General features: G+C 43.5%; 1 protein-coding gene across 1 annotated transcript in view; it reads right to left on the reverse strand.

Annotated features, from left to right (window-relative positions):
- LOC126092415 (ATP-binding cassette subfamily G member 4-like) overlaps positions 1-23,481 on the reverse strand; it is a 417,403-nt gene that overhangs the window by 103,373 nt on the left and 290,549 nt on the right. The window contains exon 4 of the mRNA XM_049908002.1: positions 22,216-22,405. Within this exon, the coding sequence (XP_049763959.1) occupies positions 22,216-22,405 (190 nt within the window). The remainder of the gene's footprint in view (positions 1-22,215; positions 22,406-23,481) is intronic.

Consider the following 23,481-nt stretch of genomic DNA (forward strand, 5'->3'; position numbering starts at 1 on the left):
TGGCTTGCGGAATATAAATGTAGATGTAGATGTAGATGTAGAACGTAAATCGTATGCACGGACCTTCGAAAACAGTCTTCAGTGGGGGCGCCGGTCAATCGCATACACTTGGAAGTTGATCGAACCTACTGGTATCAGATCTACAGTGCGCTTCTGAATTTCTTCGATGTCCTCCTTTAATCTGAAACATTCGAGCAGTAATCAAGAATATGTCGTAGTAGTGCTCTATACGCGACCACATTTAGAGATGAACCACACTTTTCTCGATCCCCTTTACCCTCGGGAAAGACTCCCGGTAGTCACGCTAATACGAGGGTTGGAACTTAAGTAGTGGCAACTGCTTATTGACAACCGATACAAAAGAGTTACATGTTTGCACCTGTTACTGGCCTTCAAAGTAGTCACCAGCGTTGTGTAGAACCCGTTGCCAGCGATTTGGAAGGCGTAGTACTCGTATACCGTTAGCAGAACCTATTCTGTTGATGGTGCGAATGGAGCGGTCTACTGCCTGTCGTATCTCTGGAACAGTTCTGAAGCGAATGCCACGAAGTGGTTCCTTCATCTTCGGAATCAAATCAAAGTCACAAGGACCTAAGTCCGGGGAGTATGGTGGATGGTGCAGTACTTCCCAGTCCCATCGACCGAACAGAGGAGGCACAGTTTGCGCTGTATGCGCCCGCGCATTGTCATTCAAAATGATGGGTGGGTTGCGCAGAAAGTGTCGCCGCTTCTTTCGCGAAGCTTTTTCTTGGAGCATCACCTGCGACCAGCTTTGCGAAAGAAGCGGCGACACTTTCTGCGCAACCCATCCATCATTTTGCACGACAATGCACGGGCGCATACAGCGCAAGCTGTGGCTGCTCTGTTCGGTCGATGGGATGGGAAGTATTGCACCATCCACCATACTCCCCGGACTTAAGTCCTTCTGAATTTGATTTGATTCCGAAGATGAAGGAACCACTTCGTGGCATTCGCTTCAGAACTGTTCAAGAGATTTGACAGGCAGTAGACCGCTCCGTTCGCACCATCAACAGAACACGCTCTGCTAACGGTATACTAAGCCTTCCACGTAGCTGCCACCTGGTTCTACACAACGCTGTTGATTACTTTGAAGGATAGTAACAGGTGCAAATATGTAACTCTTTTGTATCGGTTTTGAATAAACAGTTGCCACTATTTAAGTTCCAACCCAAATATTTATCACACGGCCTCTAGCCTCGATAACTACCTCAATTCGGCGAAGAATAGTATCCAGACATTTTCGCGTACATCATATGAAAAAATGGCTCTGAGCACTACGGGACTTAACATCTGAGGTCATCACTCTCCTAGAACTTAGAACTACTTAAACATAACCAACCTACGGACATCACACACATCCTTGCCCGAGGCAGGATTCGAACCTGCGATCGTAGCGCATCATATGAAGTTAAATCGTTGATTGGTAACAACATCCTATGAGACGACTAAATTACGCGGGCGTGGACTGCTACGTTTCACCTGATGTCCCACATAGTCCCAGACATCTTGCGTGGTTTTACGATGGGATAGTTTATAGGAGCAATAGAGTTGCAGCGACGTGACTTAGTGTTTGTCGAACCAGAAACATAATCGTGCAGCCCTGTCAACACGGCTATTGTAATAATGTAAGACGACGCACTCGTCTTGAAAATGTAAAAGAAAGGACAACATTTTCTCACCGGGTTGTTGAAATAAATATAGAAGCCTGCGATACAGTATTCCTTGTAAACATGGTGGGCAGTCCGCCTTCTTTTGCAACAGATCAGGCAACTTAATTCGTGATGCGGCCCTAGGACATCCAAACACAATGCGCTATGTAACCAAAAGTATCCGGACACATGGCTGAAAATGACTTACAAGTTCCTGGTACCCTCCATGGGTAATGCTGGAATTCAGTATGGTGTTGTCCCATCCTTAGCCCTGATGACTCCTTCCACTCTCGCAGGTACACGTTCAGTCAGGTGCTGGAAGGTTTCTGGGGAGTGGGAGCCCATTCTTCACGGAGTGTTGCACTGAGGAGAGGTATCGGTTTCGGTTGGTGAGGCCTGGCACGAAGTCGGCGTTCTAAAACATCCCAAAGGTGTTTTATAGGGCTCAGGTCAGGACTCTGTGCAGGCCAGTCTATTACCGGAATTTTATTGTCGTGTAACCCCTCCGCCACAGGCCGTACATTATGAACAGGTGCTCGATCGTGTTGAAAGATGCAATCGCCATCCTCGAATTGCTCTTCGACAGTGGGAAGCAAGATGGCGCTTAAAACATCAATGTAGGCCTGTGCTGTGATAGTGCCACGCAAAACAAGAAGGGGTGCAAGCCCCACCGTGAAAACACGACCAGACCATAAGATCACCTCCTCCGAATTTTACTGTTGGCACTACACACACGGACAGATGACGTTCAGTGGGTTCAAATGGTTCAAATGGCTCTGAGCACTATGGGACTTAACATCTGTGGTCATCAGTCCCCTAGAACTTAGAACTACTTAAACCTAACTAACCTAAGGACATCACACACATCCATGCCCGAGTCAGGATTCGAACCTGCGACCGTAGCAGTCGCGCGGTTCCGGACTGAGCGCCTAGAACCGCTAGACCACCGCGGCCGGCCGTTCAGTGGGCATTCGCCATACCCACACCCTGCCATCGGATCGTCACATTGTGTGCCGTGATTCGTCAGTTCACACCACGTTTTTCCACTGTTCAGTTACCCAATGTTTGCGCTCCTTACACCAAGCGAGGGGTCGTTTGGCACTTACCGGCGTTATGTGTGGCTCATGAGCAGCCCTTCGACCATGAAATCCAAGATTTCTCACCTCCCACCTATCATAGTACTTTCAGTAGATCCTGATGCAGTTTGGAATTTCTGTGTGATGATCTGGATAGATGTCTTCCTATTACACATTACGACCCTCTTCAACTGTCAGCGGTCTCTGTCAGTCAACAGATGTGGTCAGTCTGTAGACTTTTGTGCTGTACGTGTTCCTTCACGTTTGCACTTCACTATCACATCTGAAACAGAGGACTTAGGGATGTTTAGGAGTGTGGAAATGTGGCGTGCAGACGTATGACACAAGTGACACGGAATCACCTGACCACGTTCGAAGTCCGTGAGTTCCGCGGAGCGCCCCATTCTGCACTCTCACGATGTCTAATGACTATTGAGGTCGCTGATATGGAGTGCCTGGAAGTACGTGGCAGCAAAATGCACCTAATATGAAAAACGTACGTTTTGGTGGGTGTCCGGATACTTTTGATCACATAGTGTATAGCCTTCAGCCGTTTGCGCTTCGCAGTTGAAAGCTGTCAAAAGTGCTGTCAAGTGTCGGCGATTTCCTTAAGTTGGCTGATTTTAGTACAAAAGGATTGATGTATCAAAACTTCACACATGATGCGCCAGTGTTTCACGCATCTCAGTGTTTTTGATTTTCTATCTGCTGATCTAAAAGCCATACAATGATATAATTTTGTCTGTACATTTAGCAGCATATGTAGATACTGTCTGCAAAATTTATTGCGAACAGAGTTAGTACCAAAGAAATAATAAATTTAAACGTCATGAGCAATGCGACAATTTTTCACGCATCTCAGTGTTTATGGCGTCATATCTCTTAACTATTGTGTTACCACGATATAATATTGTAGGTGCATTTAGAGGCATATGTGGAGACGGTCTGAGAAATGCGTTGTGAACAGAATTAGTAGCGAAGAAGTAATAAATTTTAAGAGTCTTGCATGATGCAGTAGTTCTCCAAGCACCTAATTATTTATGACGTCATATCTCCTGAATTACAATACGTAGGAGGTTCTTACCCCCACTACGAATGTTGTCTACAGTCAGCGATATGTATACCAAGTTTGGTTGAAACGGTCCCACTGATCCGGGAGGAGATGTGGAACGTATACACATACATGCACACATGCATACATCCATTTTTATAATACGCATCGACTTATGCAATTAACGTTTCGCTGACACCGAGATCGTGAAAGACGAAACATGGTGTCGACTTCAGCGCGCGACTGGTGACGACCTTGGCTTTACCTGGAATCTATACTTAGAGGAAACTCGTGGAGTAACGTAACCCAGACCGCGGCATCGGCATTCTAAGAATGGCAAGCACCAAAATTAGCTCCCCAAGGTAAGTTTGTGTTTTAGAATTCTGTCTTTAGAGTCACAGCCTCAGAAGAAGGTTTTCTCGCCTCTCAGGGGTTACAGTTTCTCGGCTGTTCTACATCATCGTTAGATAATGTTAATGGCCTGCTAACGACTACCATTACGCGGTCAGGGTAAATGTCTCGCAGCCAAATGGAAACTGTTATGACCAACAGTTATTTCAAGGAACTTCCCATTCGCTTACCTGGAGCTACAAAGCGAATGCCGTGAAGTTTTGGCCGTAAAATTTCGCCATGCGCTTTGTGTGGCCGGTATCGGTAGATAGGGAGAGCCAGAGTACAATAGTTAAGACAATGGACACGAATTCAAATCTGAGTCTGACTCTCCTGATTTAGATGTTTCTGTGGTTTCCTTAAATCACCTGATATCAGGATGGTTTCAACGAGAACACCACATGCAACAAACACATCTTAGAAGCAGTATGATACGTATCTCCGTCAAATTTCAAGCAGACTTAAAAAGGACGTAGCTCTTCAATTAACTGAGTAGTACAGTAACTAGGTATTTTTCAGTGTTCTGTGATGTATACTACACTGTCGGATGAACATGGGGAAATGATTTGAAATAATGTGTTACAGATGTGTTAACGAGTCAGTTTTTTACGGGGCGATGTATTAGACTTCTCACAGAGATTTTCGTGGAGTTTTGTTGTTGTAGTAGACAGTAATCTTATAGATTTATGAATACTTCACATCTATCAGTTAAAGAAAACTGCGACACGTGATTTTAATACCGTCTGTTAACGCATTCCGTTGTCGCATTTAACAACACAAAGTGGACAAAAGGTGACAGGAAGCCTGTGTGTGGCCATGATTTTGCCTCTTCTTTTCGACGGTTGCAAGACGTCGAGTGCCCCGATAGTCCAATGAAGCGTCCAATCCACAGGGTGTGGAAGGTGTAGTTCAGACCGAAAGTGATTTCCTGATATTTTGAGAGTGTTTCACCTGCCATGACTTTCGCCTACCCACCGAGATTATCGTTGGCGTGGAATAGCGATGGTGGTTTTCGCTAAATCAACCAGCTTTCGGTTATACCGGTTTTTTCGTCTAGAGTTCCACCTGATTTCTACAACTGCTCAAAATAACCGTGTAAGATAGCAGATTTTGCACCTTACATGATGCTACATCAGTACTAAATACACCGAATACACAGAGATAGCCATTTGACAAAACGAGATAATTGGCCCACCGGTAGGAGTGAATGGACACAGAAAACGAAGTTGATTATTTCATGTCAAACTAACGAGATGGCCGCAGAGGCTGGGACACTGCCGTACGCCTTTGTCGGCTGGCACTTCAGGCCACTAAAGACGTCAGGAGAGGGTGGGCCATCACCACAAGAAGTTAGGAGCCACATGCGAAAGAGAGAAAGACGATTTCGCGCCAGACTGCGGAAGACTGTGACGGGGTTGGCGCAGAGTGCATAGAGATACATATTAAAAGTTTGGCGGCAACAGTAACCGCGGGAGAATTCTGTGTCGTGATTGGCTACCAACGCGCGCGGATGCATGCGGCGAAGAACGGCCAAGTTTGCAAAAATCTGAATGGACTCTGGGGTCGGGACTGGACCGGAGCAGTCGCGGTGTCTGGCTGCCCTGCTTGGAGAGCGCGGAGAGAAGTAGGTTGGAGAAATTACCGGCATTGAGTCCAGTGGCTACTCTCCTAGTCTGAATAGTGTAGAGCATAGACTCCACACACGTAGCATTATCTGTTCCCCTGAGAAGAGAAACAGATTTGTATTAGCTTGTGGTGTTCATATGCAATATGAAGTGTACCTATGCTGCCGCGCACTTGAGTCGACCAACTACTCTTGGTGTATGTGCAAGTAGCTTGAGTATTGACTCGTGACGGACACCACAATTGAACACTTACGTACAGGAGTTTACTGACGCAAATCACGTCCACGTTTGAGATTAAAGCCAAGCTCGCTCACGGGAAAGACGGCATCACGACGTTGGCGGGGCCGACCGTCGTAATCATCACGGAGAATTACGGTGATATTAGCAATCATCAGCCAAAGTAGGGCACTGTAATTCTAAATGAGTTCGGAGTCCACTAGCTCTTTGACGGGCGCTCTCTGAGTCTGTTCCGTTCAGGCAGAACTTCACTAGAGTCACTTGCGGGTTCAGTTTTGCCTTAAGGAGTTAGGAAAAGAGGATACATTGTGCCAGTGATAGGTTAGTTAGGTTAGCGAGAGTATTGGATTGGCCGGCCGGAGTGGCCGAGTGGTTCTAGGCGCTACAGTTTGGAACCGCGCACAGGTTCGAATCCTGCCTCGGGCATGGATATGTGTGTGATGTCCATAGGTTAGTTAGGTTTAAGTAGTTCTAAGTTCTAAGGGACTGAAGACCTCAGCTGTTAAGTCCCATAGCGCTCAGAGCCATATGAAGCCATTTTGTATTGGATTGTCATGTTAGGCTGGTAATATTGCTCATCCTGTTTTCTCAATAAATCTTAATTTAGTATCATATGCTAATCACCGCATTATTGATTTCGTAGCTAGCGATCACCAAATTTTTGTTTAATAATTAGAGTGTAGTGATAATTTCGATGCAAACAATACTGGGGGCATAACCGCGCGTTTAAACAGTGCCAACTTACGTCAGATAGCAACTCAAGGTCTACTAATACTACCAGTAGATATTTTTCAATATATAGATAATTTTACAGTAACCCCCCCCCCCCAGTATGTTGCAACCGTTTCTTCAAATAACCGATCTTCGGTTTCCTATTGCTATTATAGATATCGAACGAAGACTCAAAAACTTTAAGATACCATCAAAGTTTTGCATTACGCGTTTCAAGATATACAGGATGTCACCAAACGATTCCGATAAACTTTGAGGGCCTGTAGAGGGTATGTTGAGGAACAAATTGGGTATAGAACCGGTGTCCGCAAACCTCATCTAACGACGCTGCAGGACGTCGAAGCTTTAGTCGCCAGTGTCTAACCCCAGGCCATCCTTTCGGCAAGAGACGTGACTGTACGCTGACAGGCCGTGAGCGAGACCTCTCGCAATGACGTTTGTTATTCAATGATCGCGACTGATTGCCACGAACACCAGTGGAGACGACGGACGTGGCTGCTGCATAGGCAGGCCTTGTCTGCTACGAATGTGACGCTCTGCTGCCTTGGTGGATGACGGTTTCGGACACGGATTTACATCCACAGTTTACTTTTCTCCTGTATAACTAAAACACTGGAGATTTTGAAGGATTCCAGGAGAAAAACTGCGGATGGACACCTGTGTCCAAAGTTGTCATCCAACAAGGCAACAGAGCACTGCATTCATGAAGTAACTAGCTTCTGGTTCCTTATTTTATCAGTTCAGCTGATTTTCAACATTCTTCCCTTGCGTCACATCTCGATCGCTTCGATTCTCTTCTGTTCGGTATTCCCTCTGTCCCCTCCCCCCCTCCCCACCCCCTCCCACGCTGTGCTCCAAATGTACATTCTCAGAAATTTCTTCCACAAATTAAGGCCTATGTGCGATAGCGGTAGACTTCTCTAGGCCAGGAATGCCCTCTTTACAAGTGCTGGTCAACTTTTTACGTCTTCGTTGCTTCGTCCGTTACGGGCTATTTTGCTGCCAAGGTAAGAGAATTTAATTAACTTCATCTACTTCATGAGCACCAATTTTGATGTTAAGTTTCTCGCTATTCTCGTCTCTCCTACTTCTCATTACTTTTCTCGTTTTCTGGTTTATCCCCCATCCATATTCTGTACTCTGTAGGCTGTTCATTCCATTCAGCAGCTCCTGTAAGTGTTTTGCACTATCACTGAGGATAGCAATGTTATCAGTTAATCTTATCATTGATATCCTTTCATCCTGAACTTTAATCCCAGTCTTGAACCTTTCTTTTATTTGTAATTGTTTCCTCGATGTGTAGGTTGAGCAGTAGGGGCCAAAAGATTGCATCACCTTTATTCCTGGCGTTCAGATCTTATCGTTCCCTCTTGGTTCTTGTACATACTTACACCAGAAAGAAAAATGCTCCTATCATACCACGAAAAGGCGGATATGTCCTGGGAAGAGATATGGATTAAAAGAAGTGCACTAGCTTTCCGACTTGCCTCACAGATGCAAAGAAATTTAAATCGAAACATCTTGACATAATCGCGCCTTTTTGCTTGTTGGTATTAATACCTATATCATGTAATAAAATGCTTGATGTCCCGTCGTATAAAATAACACATGTCGTCCAACGTGGAATTTGTCGTGTCGTGCAATATGGTACAACGTATCAATCATTAGGACGCACGCATCCACACTTACTATTATAGATGCATCCCCACTTCCGCATACCTCCTATTGTAGATGCATCCCACTTCCCATAAGCAGATACATTTGTGTCTATTTGTTCTTTCACCTCTCAGCATGCATTTAACAGGTCACCATACATGCAAAAGGGTTTGGTTCTGGTGGAGAAATAGTCCCCTATGGGAAAAAAATACCATTCTCCCACTAAGAAATCAAGAAATGCTTTAGCGTCCTCTAGGAACAAATTCATCCTCACAAATTTTATCCCCCTAGAAAAACGTTTTTTAGTCATTACATATATGCTCTTCAGCCATAAGATTTTCTATGGCTGGTGAATGTTACGGGTTTTGGGCAATGGATCAGGAACAATAGCACATCAATTGCGAGATGCACGTCTGCCAACACCTTGCAGCTAAGAGAGCTCAGTGCGCTGGGGGTACAGGATTAACTTGTAAAAAAGCGCCGTTGGATCAAGATGTTTCGATTTAGATGTCCTTGAACATGCCAGATAGGTCGAAAAGCTAGTATCCTTTTTTTACGTCCCTCACTCTACCCCAGGACATATTCTTCGCCTTTGTTTGTGCTATGATAGGTGCAATTTTCATTCTGGTTCCCAAGTTTTACCCTACAATAATCCTGACGTTTTGGTAACCGACTAGATTTTTCTTGACTCGGGAAACGACTGATCCGGTATAGTCTCTGGTAATTCATCGAAGATAATGAGACAACAGCCGGACATGAAATACTTGAATAATGATAACTGAAACCAACAGTGGTTTTGTAATCCAACGTCGTTTATTCAAAACGTGCTACCAGTGCCATCAACGCAAAAATCACAGTGACGAAGACCAACGGAGTCTTGAAACGGAAGTAGTACAACTTATTAAGCATAATATACCAGCATGTGCAACCAAAAAAAGTGAAGTGCAGCAGGTTGCACATGATTAGTGGATAAAAAATTTCGTATTGATTTTATCCAACTGTTTACCTCCGTGCAAAGTCTGAACCGATTCGGACAAGTTAAAAGAATAGAAACCCCCAGAAACGTGTTTTTTGCACGTTTTTGTATGTAAATTGCGAACGGTCTACATACAGATGGTGCCAATAGCTGAGCATGAACCATAATTAAAATCTTTTGTGAAAGGAATTAATCGATTCGCACAATTTGCCTGGCAGCAGCTCCGGTTGGTCGATCAAACTTTGCTTAATATACTGTAACAACGCTACAGTAAGTCAGATGTTCGAATGGCTATGAAAATTGCCGCTAATCATGGCTAAACCAAAAACTTTTTAGTCCATGTTCCTAGTTCAAGTAGCAACAGAGCCTCCCCACTACCTAGCTGTCTGCCCCTGCCCGAACCACGATTCTTTGCACGACCTCTACAGACATATTTTTACAACGATTCCGCGCTGTAACAATTACCCGTATTTCCCTATAGCTTACTTCAATTTTTCTCGGCATTTAAAACGTTTTGCACCATTTTACACTGTGGAACTCTTTTTATGGGTAGATAAATGTTATGAACGTGTCTTCATTTTTCTTCAGTCTTTCTTCCATTATCAAGCGGAACGTCAGAACTGCCTCTCTGGCTCCTGTACCTCTGTGTTGTATCACACAGTAATAACGAGTATAACTGACGATTAGGTTGAACAGTCTGGAGGTCACTGAGTGTAATTAATAAGGACGATCAGACTACATCTCTAACAGTTGACCATGTCCCTTGGTACTCCAGCGAGATCCTCCTCGTGGACAAAATGAACCTGTCGCCGACTTCAATCATGTACCACTAGAAGCCACATATTGCGCTCATCCTTTCATTGAAACTGCATGCCATATAGCCTGTTCGTCCGTGGATTCTGGTTTTGTATGTAATAAATTCATACACCAAAGTGATTGAATAAAAAATTGTTTTATACAGTACATAGTCGCCTGTTCTTTATTGTTCAGTGAAATTACTAATATGTGAAATTCTTAAATTATCCTCAGAAATGGATGCAGGAGGGAAGGAAGGAAAATTAGAGTTAGACATTCCATCGACGAAGTGGTCAACAGGGCCTGATCACGAGCTCGGATTGGAAAAGTGTGGGGAAGGAATATGGCTCTGTCTTTTTCCAAGAAACCAATAATGCATTCACCATCATCGATTAGGAACACCGAAGATCGTCCTAAATGTACAACGTGATTTTTGTCTTGGTAACTACATAAATGTTGCAGGGACCTACCCAATGGGTAAAACATATTTCAAGCGAGACACCCTGGCCGTAGAAAATGTTTCTCTCCGTCTCTTTAAAGAGTAGCACATATAGTTATGGCGATGTCAACGGCATGTCGTTTCGATGATTCGATGAGAGACAGATCGGAATTTTCACGTACGAATAAGCTGCCAAAGTAAAACAGGAGGAAACGGAACTGAAAATGTGAATCACATAATCGTCTGTGACGATACAGATTGACAAGGAAGAGGCTTTAAAAAACTTTTAAAAAAAATTTAATCATCTTCTTTACTTTCAGTTCCATAGTTACTATGAACTAGTTAAAAGTTTTGCTCCACTGGAGATGCAACTTTTTGACAAAAATCACAATTTGTTTATCACTACTGTACTCCAAGAACCATAGTGAAATGATACTTCAAACCATGAGAAATATACATTGACTGCATACTGTGACAAATCAACATGCAATTTCTGATGTCAAACATCGGCCGTTGAGGGTGGAAACAAATTTCACTATCATAATCGTATGCGAACAAACGTTTTTCATGAACGGGTATCAGTAAGCTCCGGTCAGCTTTCTTTCTTTCCTGTATACTGATATGTAAAGAGACTCTTCGCATTTCGTGTAATATTTGAACTTTACTTTCCGTCAGAGTGGCCGGCCGGAGTGGCCGAGCGATTCTAGGCGCTACAGTCTGGAACCGCGCTGCCGCTACGGTCGCAGGTTCGAATCCTGCCTCGGGCATGGATGTGTGTGTAGTCCTTAGGTTAGTTAGGTTTAAGTAGTTCTAAGTTCTAGGGGACTGATGACCTCAGCAGTGAAGTCCCATAGTGCTCAGAGCCATTTTTCCGTCAGAGTGTAATGTGTTAGCGTGTGCTTATACGTGGCGGGAAAAGGTGGCTGGGGGCATCACAAGAACGTGACGTCCATATAATCTGGCAGCATCGATACGAGCTGAAGACATGTGCGGTGACCTGTTTCTCAGGACTGTCATAGTTTCTGTAATTGTATGCAGTTTTGTATTGTTTGGAGCTTCCTATCATGTAAATAATGTGTGAAGTACCTGATGAGCTATCTTTTGTAAGAACTAATTTGAAACTTCCTGGCAGATTAAAACTGTGTGCCCGACCGAGACTCGAACTCGGGACCTTTGCCTTTAGCGGGCAAGTGCTCTACCATCTGAGCTACCGAAGCACGACTCACGCCCGGTACTCACAGCTTTACTTCTGCCAGTACCTCCCCTCCTACCTTCCAAACTTTACAGAAGCTCTCCTGCGAACCTACTGGCAGAAGTAAAGCTGTGAGTACCGGGCGTGAGTCGTGCTTCGGTAGCTCAGATGGTAGAGCACTTGCCCGCGAAAGGCAAAGGTCCCGAGTTCGAGTCTCGGTCGGGCACACAGTTTTAATCTGCCAGGAAGTTTCATATCAGCGCACACTCCGCTGCAGAGTGAAAATCTCATTCTGAGAACTAAATTTCATTACACTTCTCGCAGCTTTCTATTTTATCACAGAAACTGTTAACCGAAAGTCAAAGGAACTAGTGGAATATATTTCGCCTTTTGTAGTATGACGAGAGATCAGGCCTCTGACGCTTACATTCTCGAATGAGGGTATGACGTCTATCGCCTTATCGTCTGCGAGCAGTCGTCCACATTCCAGAGATACTAACGACGGTAACAGGTGAACCTCTGACGGTTCTAACTGTTCCAGTGACCTTCGTTGTCCTGAGATAACAAAGTGTCCTTTTTGCAATCCGCTACAGTATGTTTCCAAATTCTCTGTACTCGGAATCTATAGAATGACTTCTCCTGTTACATCCTTTTAAAGACTGTTGAAGAAGTCACTTATGACTTTCATTTAACTTTACAGTCAAACCTGTACACACAGGTATAGATGTCAAACACCTAATAAACAACGAATTTATTGATGCGGATATTTTACGTAGCAAGCACGTAAATATTCTAAATATTCTATTTATAAAGTAAACGCAAAAGAAAATCCCACAAAACTGGAAGAAAGCGAAAGTAATATTAACTTAGAACTCAAAGCAGTAGCTATTCATTTGCATATTGAAGAACAAATAGGTTTTAGGAGAGAACATTCCAACTGCTGATGCTAGTTTTACTTTACAGGTTACTGAAAAACGACAGTGAAACAAAAAAAAGTTAATTATTCTCGGAAGCCTTTGCTGGTATTTGAAGAGGAAATTTAGAGAACACAATGAAGTATAGATGGTACCTCTTACGTATGGTATATGTAACTTAGATCATGAACGAAAATGCACTGCAATTTATCACCTACCCTATTTAACGTCTGTATCGACAATGCCACACTGAAGTGCTAAAGAAACAAGTATAGGCATAGGTATTCAAATACAGAGACATGTAAAAAGGCAGAATACGGCCTGCGGTCGGCAACGCTTATATAAGACAACAAGTGGAAGGCGCACTTGTTAGATCGGTTACTGTTGCTAAAATGGTAGGTTTTTTTTTGTCATTAGTCTTCTGACGGGTTTGATGCGGCTCGCCTCGATTTCCTCTCCTGTGCTAACCTCTCAGAGTAGCACTTGCAACCTACGTCCTCAATTATTTGCTGGATGTATTCCAGTCTCTGTCTTCCTCTACAGCTCCCTCTGGTACCATTGAAGTCATTCCCTCATGTCTTAACAGATGTCTTATCGTCCTATGCTTTCTCCTTATCAGTGATTTCCACATATTCCTTTCCTCTCCGATTCTGCGCAGAACCTCCTCATTCCTTACCTTATCAGGCCACCTAATTTTCAACACTCGTCTGTAGCACCACATCTCAAAACCTTCGCTTCTCCTCTGTTACGCTTTTCCCGCAATCCATGTTCCCCTACCATACAATGCTGTACTCAAGACGTACATTCTCAGAAATTTCTTTCTCAAATTAAGGACGATCGGGAGACCGGTGTGCTGACCACATGCCCCTCCATATCCGCATCCAGTGCGCCTGTGGGCTGAGGAGGACACGGCGGCCGGTCGGTACCGTTGGTCCTTCATGGCCTGTTCGGGAGGAGAGTTTTAAGGCCGATATTTGATATAAGTAGACTTCTCTTGGCAAGGAATGCCCCTTTTGCCTTTGCTAGTCTGCTTTTGATGTTCTTGCTCCGTACGTCATTGGTCATTTTACTGCCTAGGTAGCAGAATTCCATAACTTGATCTACTTCGTGACCATAAATCCTGGTATTAAGTTTTTCGCTGTTCTCATTTCTACTACTTCTCATCGTCTTTCTTCGATTTACTCTCAATGCATACTCTGCACACATTAGACTGTTCATTCCATTCAGCAGATCATGTAATTTTTCTTCACTTTCAGTCAAGACAGCAATGGTTGAAATGGTTCAAATGGCTCTGAGCACTATGGGACTCAACATCTTAGGTCATAAGTCCCCTAGAACTTAGAACTACTTAAATCTAACTAACCCAAGGACATCACACACACCCATGCCCGAGGCAGGATTCGAACCTGCGACTGTAGCAGTCCCGCGGTTCCAGACTGCAGGTCCAGAACCACACGGCCACCGCGGCCGGCAGACAGCAATGTCATCAGCGAATAGTATCACTGATATCCTTTCACCTTAAATTTTAATTCCACTCCTGAACCTTTCTTTTATTTCCATCATTGCTTCCGCGATGTACAGATTGAACAGTAGGGGCGACAGGCTACATCCCTGTCTTACACCCTTTTTAATATGAGAAATTCATTCTTGGTCGTCCAATCTTATTACTCCCTCTTGGCTATTGTAGATATTGTATATAACCCTTCTCTCCCTTCAGCTTACACCTACTTTTCTCCGAAGTTCGACATCTTACACCATTTTACATTGTCAAACGCTTTTACCAGGTCGACAAATCCAATGAACGTGTCTTGATTTTTCTTTAGTCTTGCCCCCATTATTAACCGCGACGTCAGAATGGCCTCTCTGGTGCCTTTACCTGTCCTAAAGCCGAACTGGTCGTCATCTAGCGCATCCTCAATTTTCTTATTCATTCTTCTGTATATTATTCTTGTAAGCAACTTGGATGCATGAGTGTTAAGTTGACTGTGCAGTAATTCTCGCACTTGTCAGCTCTTGCCGTCTTCAGAATTGTGTGGATGATAGTTTTCCGAAAGTGAGATGGTATGTCGCAGACTCATATATTCTACACGCCAACGTGAATAGTCGTTTTGTTGCCACTTCCCCCAACGATCTTAGAAATTCTGATGGAATGTTATCTATCCCTTCTGCCCTATTCGGTTTTAAGTCCTCCAAAGCTCTTTTAAATTCTAATCCAAAACCTCTGTCTGTTCTAAATCGACTCCTGTTTCTTCTGCTATCACATCAGACAAATCTTCCCCCTCATAGAGGCTTTCCATGTATTCTTTCCACCTATCCGCTGTCTCCTCTGCATTTAACAGCGGAATTCCCGTTGCGCTCCTAATGTTATCACCCTCGCTTTTAATGTCACCGAAGGTTGTTTTGACTTTCCTGCGTTTCTGTCCTTCCGACAATCATTTCTTTTTCGATGTTTTCAGGTTTTTCCTACACTCATTTCTTCTTAGCTTCCCTGCACTTCCTATTTATTTCATTCCTCAGCGACTTGTATTTTCCTATTCCTGAGTTTCCTGGAATTTTTTTGTACTTCCGCCTTTCAGCAATCAATTGAAGTATTTCTTCTGTTACCCATGGTTTCCTAGAAAATAACCTCCTTTGCACCTATGTTTTCCTTCCCAGCTTCTGTTATGGCCCTTTTTAGAGATGTCCATTCCTCTTCAACTGTATTGCCTACTGAGATATTCCTTGTTGTTGTATCTATAACCTTAAAGAACTTAACCGGTATCTCTTTATTCTTTAGTACTTCCGTATCCCACTTCTTTGTGTATTGATTCTTCCTGACTAATGTCTTAAACTTCAGCCTACTCTTCATCACTACTATTTTATGATCTGAGTTTATGTCTGCTCCTCGGCACGCCTTACATTCCCGTATCTGATTTCAGAATCTCTGTCTGACCATGATGTAATCTAACTGGAATCTTCCTGTATCACCCGGCCTTTTCCAAGTATACCTCCTCCTCTTGTATTCTTGAACAGAGTATTCGCTATTACTAGCTGAAATTTGCTACAGAACTTCTTTAGTCTGTCTCCTCTCTCATTCCTTGTCCCTAGCCCATATTCTCCTGTGACCTTTTATTCTGCTCCTTCCCATACAACTGCATTCCAGTCTCCCGCAACTATCAGATTTTCATCTCCCTTTATGTACTTCATTACCCTTTCAATGTCCTCACACACTTTCTCTATCTCTTCATCTTCAGATAGTGACGTCGGCAAGTATACCTGAACTATCGTTGTCGGTGTTGGTTTGGTGCGATTCTGATAAGAACAATCCTATCACTGAACTGTTGACAGTAACACACTCTCTGCCCTACCTTCCTATTCATAACGTGTCCTACTCCCGTTATACCATTTTCTGATGCTGTTGATCTTACCCTATACTCATCTGACCAGAAATCCTTGTCTTTTTTCCACTTCACTTCACTGACCACTACTACATCTAGACTGAGCCTTTGCATTTACATTTTCAGATTTTCTAGTTTCCCTATCACATTCCACGCCCCGACTCGTAGAACGTTATCCTTCCGTTGATTATTCAGTCTTTTTCTCATGGTAACCTCCCCCTTGGCAGTACCCTCCCGGAGATCCGAATGGGGGTCTATTTCGGAATCTTTTGCCAATGAAGAGATCAACATGACACTTCTTCAATTACAGGCCACATGTCCTGTTGATACAAGTTACGTGACTTTAATGCAGTGGTTTCCATTGCCTTCTGCATCCTCATGCCGTTGATCATTGCTGATTCTTCCGTCTTTAGGGGCAGTTTCCCGTCCCTAGGACAAGAGAGTGCCTTGAACCTCTGTCCGCTCCCCCACCCTCTTTGACAAGGCCGTTGTCAGAATTAGGGGTGACTTCTTATGCCGGAAGTCTTCGGCAGCCAATGGTGATCATTAATCAAAATTTAAACATTGGCAGGATTCGAACCCAGGACCGAAGGTAGTACCCCTAGACCACGAGTGTAGGTTATCAACATTTAAGTGAGTTTGAAAGTGGTGTTATAGTCGGCGCACGAGCGATGGGACGCAGCATCTCCGAGGTAGCGATGAAGAGTGGACTTTCCCGTAAGATCATTTCTCGAGTGTGCAGTGAATATCAGGAATCCGGTTGATCATCAAATCTCCGACATCCCTGCGGCGTGCAAAGACGGGACCAACGACAACTGAAGAAAATCGTTCAACGTGATAGAAGTGCAACCCTTCGGCAAATTGCTGCAGGTTTCAATGTTGAGCCATCAACAAGTGTCAGCATGTGAACCATTCAACGAAACATCATCGATATGGGCATTCGGAGCCGAAGGCCCACTCGTATGCCGTGATGACTGCACGACACAAAGCTCTACGCCTCGCCTGGGCCCGTCAACACGGACATTTAACTATTGATGAATGGAAACATGTTGCCTGGTCGAACGAGTCTCGTTTCAAATTGTATTCAGCAGATGGACAAGTACAATTATAGAGACAACCTCTCGAAACCACGGACCCTGAATGTCAGCAGGGGACTGTTCAAGCTGATGGAGGCTCTATAATGGTGTGGGACGTGTGTAGTTGGAGTGACATGCGACCCCTGATACGTCTAGATACGAGTCTGACAGGTGACACGAACGTAAGCATCCTGTCTGATCACCTGCATCCATTGATGTCCATTGTGCATTCCGAAGGACTTGGGCAATTCCAGCAGGACAACGTGACACCCCACAGGTCCAGAATTGCTACAGAGTGGCTCCAGGAACACTCTTCAAAGTTTAAACACTTCCGCTGGCCACCAAACTCCCCAGACATCAATATTATTGAGCGTATCTGGGCTGCTTTGTAACGTGCTGTTCAGAAGAGATATGCACCACCTCGTACTCTTATGGATTTATTGACAGCCCTGCAGCCCTGCAAGCAGTTTGGTCCCATAGTCCTTACCACAAATTTCCAAAAATTGCATATTTATCGACATGACCGATGTCCAGAAGATCTTAGTCAAACCATTACGGGATGTTGTAAATACAGTCCACACCAAAATTAGCTTTGAGAATGCGTAAGAATGCAGATTCACTTGCCAAAAAATATTAAAACACTAACGATTCAGAACAATCGTGAAGTTAAAAGCCTGACAGCACGTTACATGCAAGAAGAGGATAGACGATATGAATATTTTATGTTCCAAAACCGGAGATTTTTTATTTATATCTGTTATATATGTGTACTCAAAGTTTAACTGTCTTCAATAACCTTCACTAGCAATTATAATGCTTGTATTTTCCCCAGATAAGTCAATAAAAGGAAGAAATACATTGGTGCGAAAAACTTGAGGACGGAAGTAAGTCTGGATGCTGTGTCGCTGCCGAGTAACGTAGCTCGTTGTAACTTGGACCGTACATATAAAGATGTACTACAGTATAGTACAGTACAGTACAGTACAGAAGGTAACGGTAATACGCAATGAGACGAATAGAAATGACAGTTTTATTCACAGACAGTAATTACAGTCAAGTCGCCGTGATTTATCATGGTCCACTGGACATTAAAAAAAAAAAAGAAAAAAAAGTGGTTCAAATGGCTCTGAGCACTATGGGACTTAACATCTGAAGTCATCACTTCTCTAGAACTTAGAACTACTTAAACGTAACTAACCTAAGGACATCACACACATCCATGCCCGAGGCAGGATTCGAACCTGCGACCGTAGCAGCAGCGCGGTTCCAGACTGAAGCATGTAGAACTGCTCGGCCACACCGGTCGGCGACATTACAAAAGACGGAATTCTTAATAGGGTGTATGAACACGACGGGCAGCAATGCAGACACTCCAGCGCGTTTCCATGTTGGCTGCAAAGCTGCTAATGAGTTTTTGTGGTAGGATGTTGCATTCCTCCACCAACGTGGTTAGCAACACTGCTGGATGGTCGTTATTGCATGTGGAAGTGCTACAGCACATCTCTCCAACGTATCTCACACTTGCTCGATGGGATTTTAGTCGGGGGGAAGAGGCTGGCTAGTCTATTCGTCGAACATTCTCTCGCTTCAAGAGCTCCTCCGCTTACACTGTCCGATGCGGTCGCGTACTGTCATTCATGAAAGTGAAGTTAGTGCCGAATGCACCCCTGAAAAGACTCACTCAAAGAATGAGCACAGTGTCACAATAACTTTGAGTGATGATTGAATCGTGTTCAAGGTTTTGGAAGTCAGTACGTGCATGCAACATAATGCCTCCTCACACACATAACATCTGCACCACAAAATATATCATGTTCTATAATCTTTTCGAGTGCATTATGTGTTCCCATATCTCACAATGTGAGGCTAAGTCCAGAACCACAACGCAGACTGAATCCGCTCTCATTCGAGAAGAGCACGTGACCTCACAGAGCGTCGGTCCAGTGCTTATACTCTCGGTCAACATCACAAATCTTTGAAGACGAGACACTCACAAGTCAGAGTTATTGTGACACTGTACGCTTACCACACGTGTGTCTTTTCAGGTGTGCATTCGGTCCTGACTTCATTTTAATGGATGACGATGCGGGACACGTTGAGAGCCCTTGGAACGGGGGATATTCGGCGAACGGGATGGCCTCCCAATTCCCCCCGACTTAAATACTATCAATCACTCGTGGGATGCATTAGGGGGACGTATTGCTGCACGTTCACATGCGCCAATGACCAGCAGATGTCAACCTCGATGGTGGTGGCATGGTACATGCTACCCAAGTATACCTTACCAACCATGTGTCCAGCATGGGAGCGCATTGCAGAACATGCATTGCTGACCATGGTGATCATACAACATGTAAAGGAATTATATAATTTTTTATGAATGTATAGACACTAGTTCAACTACCAGAGATTAATGCGTAAAGCATTTGCTGAATAAAAGAAGCTTTACGCCCTTCGTTTATTAGTTTTAGAATAAGTTACCTTTCGCTGTTATCCTGTTATAGTGTTAAGACGTGTTGTGCCATTTCTTACTGATAAAATTGGGTTAAATAATGAAAGTGATTTTGAAGCAGAGCGATTTCGTCTTTTATGATACCATGGGTCCCAGCTCCTGAAATTCTGGAAAATTATTACTATTATTTTAATTTTATGCAGAGAATTTAGATGGAGACAGACGATCTTCACGGCGACGCTGGTCAACACTAGAGGGACGTGAATGTGTTCATCTTTTTCCGTTCGTGGCCGCTACCGTCAATTTCAATACATTTGCCGCGACATTCAGAACCTGCAGTCTTTCTTTTCATTTTATTTCGAAGTCCACGCATTTACGTTCTAAGATGAATAAATGAATTTAGCCGTGCGGTTCTAGGCGCTTCAGTCTGGAACCGCGCGACCGCTACGGTTGCAGGTTCGAATCCTGCCTCGCGCATGGATGTGTGTGATGTCCTTAGGTTAGTTAGGTTTAAGTAGTTCTAAATTCTAGGGGACTGATGACCTCAGATGTTAAGTCCCATAGTACTCAGAGCCATTTGAACCATTTGAATCATAAATGCATTTAACTGTAATTCTTTTTATCCAGGCTGCGGGGGATGGTTGTACTCAAAATGTACGTGCTTCTATCCCGTTCGTATGTTCTCATACATTTGAGTGTGTACAAGCGTAACTATATTTAAGACTCATTTCCTACACAGTTTTAACGCTTTTTTTTATGACCACTCATTCGCAAATGTTCGTGCCCTCTTATTTGATGTAGTCAGTCGGCCGTATTCTTTAATAACATTATTTGTAACATTCTGTGGCTTAGTTTCCACAATTGATCTTTGGCTGTGTCGCAACAGCGCTTCACGCGACGTATTTATTACGCGACATCCACAATAAGTTTCATTTCAAAATTTCGTCGACCGACTGAACAAAGATTTATCTAACAATAACAATAGCAAAACATAATAATATAAGAGCACGCGTTACAACCATATACCATGAACCGCCCTTTGTAATCTCCAGTGGACCATCATAATTTGGGTGACCTCAGTCTAACTATTATAGTCGAATAAAAGTCTCGTTTCTGTTCGTTTCATTGCGTAATTACCTTCTACACTATACCGTAGCTATTGTTTCTACAGGGTGAAAAGTGTTTAAACCGACAAACTCTAGGAGGTTGTAGGGGACATCAAAACAAATATTTTTCCATAATGTCATTTTGTCCTACGAGGATTATTTAATCCGTTGGAGGTCGTATTACGCTCTTCAGTTGATAGAGGCCGTATTACGATCTTCAGTTGTTAGAGGGCATATTACGCTCTTCAGTTGTAGGCAACTGCTGTCAACTAGTGTAGTAGTGCATTGTCTCTGTTTACTAATGGTGCGATACACCTGGAGCGAGTTCACTGATATGGTTGGTGCGTACTACATAGCGTATCACAATGGACGAGCTCCACAGCGGGTTTTTCAACAACAATATCCTAATCGCCGTATTCCGTATCATACGACATTTGATGCTGTGTACCAACGGCTGCGTCAGACCAGGTCATTTAGCAGATTACCTGGACGGGGATGCCGTCACTTGATAAGAACGCTGCAATTTGAGGAAGCTGTCTTGGAGCATGTGGAGCGGGATCCTTCAATCAGCACTCGTGCAACTGCACGTCACATGGGGACGAATCAGACGACTGTAAGAACAGTCCTTCGAGAGCAATTGTTACGTCCATTTCACTTACAGCGTGTACACAACCTGGAACCAGATGATTATCCACCCAGAGCACAGTTTTCGCAGTGGTACCTGGAACAGTGTGAAATGCATCCTAGATTTCCATCCTCTGTGTTGTTTAACGATGAAGCAACGTTCGGGCGTGATGGAGTCTTCAACATGCACAATTCGCATGTTTGGAGTGAGGATAACCCACATTCCACAGTTACTAGCGCTCATCAAGTGCGGTTCTTCGTTAATGTGTGGGTTGGTGTTGTTGGAGACTGTTTAATTGTGCCGTATCTGCTACCTAGTTGTTGTCACTTGGTCATAAAAAAATGGAAAAGTGTCTGTTGGTTTAATTAATTTGCCCCCAAAGAAATCTTCCTCTACTGGTTTAAATACTCCTCATAGGAAAAAATGACATTAGGGAAAAATATTTGTTTTGATGTCTCCTACAACCTCCCAGAGTTTGTCGGTTTCGATACTTTTCACCTTGTATGTGTGGATCTAGTTTCGTAGAGCTATGCTACTTGGCAGTGATTCATCACTCGAAAGTTACTTTAGTCCTTATATTTTGCACGCAAGTGTACTAAACTATTCAGACGATGATGTAAATTTTATTTACATTTTAATGGTTACACACGCATGCTAGGATTCTTCAGGTAGCAATGCTGCAGATAATTTACTAGCACATCTAATAAGCCTACAATGAAACTCATTCGAAAATAAGTAGTACAGTATAAAGGGGTTAGGGATAACGAGTGACTCAGAGAGGTTACGAGAGTGAGAGAAGGGAAGAGAGTGGCGAACGGGTACTTACGACAGCCCTCCTCTGGTGCTCGGTCAGGTCTGGGTCCAGCTTGAGCCTGGCTGCGACCATCATTGCCTCGATTAGCTTGAGATTCGGCTGCAGGATGTCCTCCTGCATGACGTAACAGGAGACGCGACGAAAGCTCTGTAGATTCCGTGGCTTGCCGTTTACCAGCACAGAGCCTGACACACCTCGTAACCTGCAATAAAGTCAGGGATCCTATAATGCAAGTCAGCTTTAGAGCGCAGACGGCTTGCACCATTAACCAACAAATAAAACTGTTTAAAAAGAAGAAAGGAAATGTTATTATATTTAATTCACATATAACACAAATAAAAAATTTCTAATCCTTACAGACCTGCGACCGCAAAAGAAATAAAAAGAAATTAGGCGGCAGACGACTCTGTGCAGCTGAATAAACGCTAGAATACATATAAAGCAGTGCCATTTGTTTCTGATTTCAGCAATACTGATCTAAAATGAGTTCACGAAAATAGTGGAACTTCTTACAGCTAATGATATACGAGGAGACTGCACAAAGTAAGTTATATATATCTATGGTAGGCCATTTAACTTTTACTGAATGCTGCACTACACTTCAAAGTGACACATATCTAAAATCATTTTTCAACATAGCCATCACGTCGCTATGAACAACGATCGGAACAGAAGTTTGGTAAGCGGGTTCACGGTCTTCTACATCTACATGATTACTCTGCAATTCACAATTAAGACCTGGCAGAGGGTTCATCGAACTATCTTTAAGCTACTTCTCTACTGTTCCACTCTCGTTTCCCGAGCGTTGGAAAAACGAAAACTTGAATCTTCCCGTGCGAACTCCGATTTCTATTATTTCATTATCATGATCATTTCTCCCTATGTAGGTGGACACCAGCAAAATATTTTCATATTCTGACGAGCTAGTTGGTGATTTCGTGTGAAGAGGGGGGCGGACAAGGGTAACGTAAGCAGCATCTTTGACCTATTACGTTTTCTAAGTCTTCTGCCAATAAATCGCTGTCTTTGGTTTGATTTCATCACAACATTATCTATGTGATAGGTCCAATATAAATTATTCGTAACTGTAATTCTTAAGTATTTAGCTGGGTTTACGGCCTTTGTATTCGTGTGATTTATCATGTAGTTGAAATTCAGCTGATAACTTTTAGTCCGCATATGGATGACTAAACACTTCATTATTTAGAAGAATTACCACTTTGTGCACCACACACATATCCTGTCTAAATCATTTTGCAATTCGTTTTCAATATCTGA

This window comes from Schistocerca cancellata, chromosome 7 (genome assembly GCF_023864275.1).
Source record: "Schistocerca cancellata isolate TAMUIC-IGC-003103 chromosome 7, iqSchCanc2.1, whole genome shotgun sequence".
NCBI classification, from domain to species: Eukaryota; Metazoa; Arthropoda; class Insecta; order Orthoptera; family Acrididae; genus Schistocerca; species Schistocerca cancellata.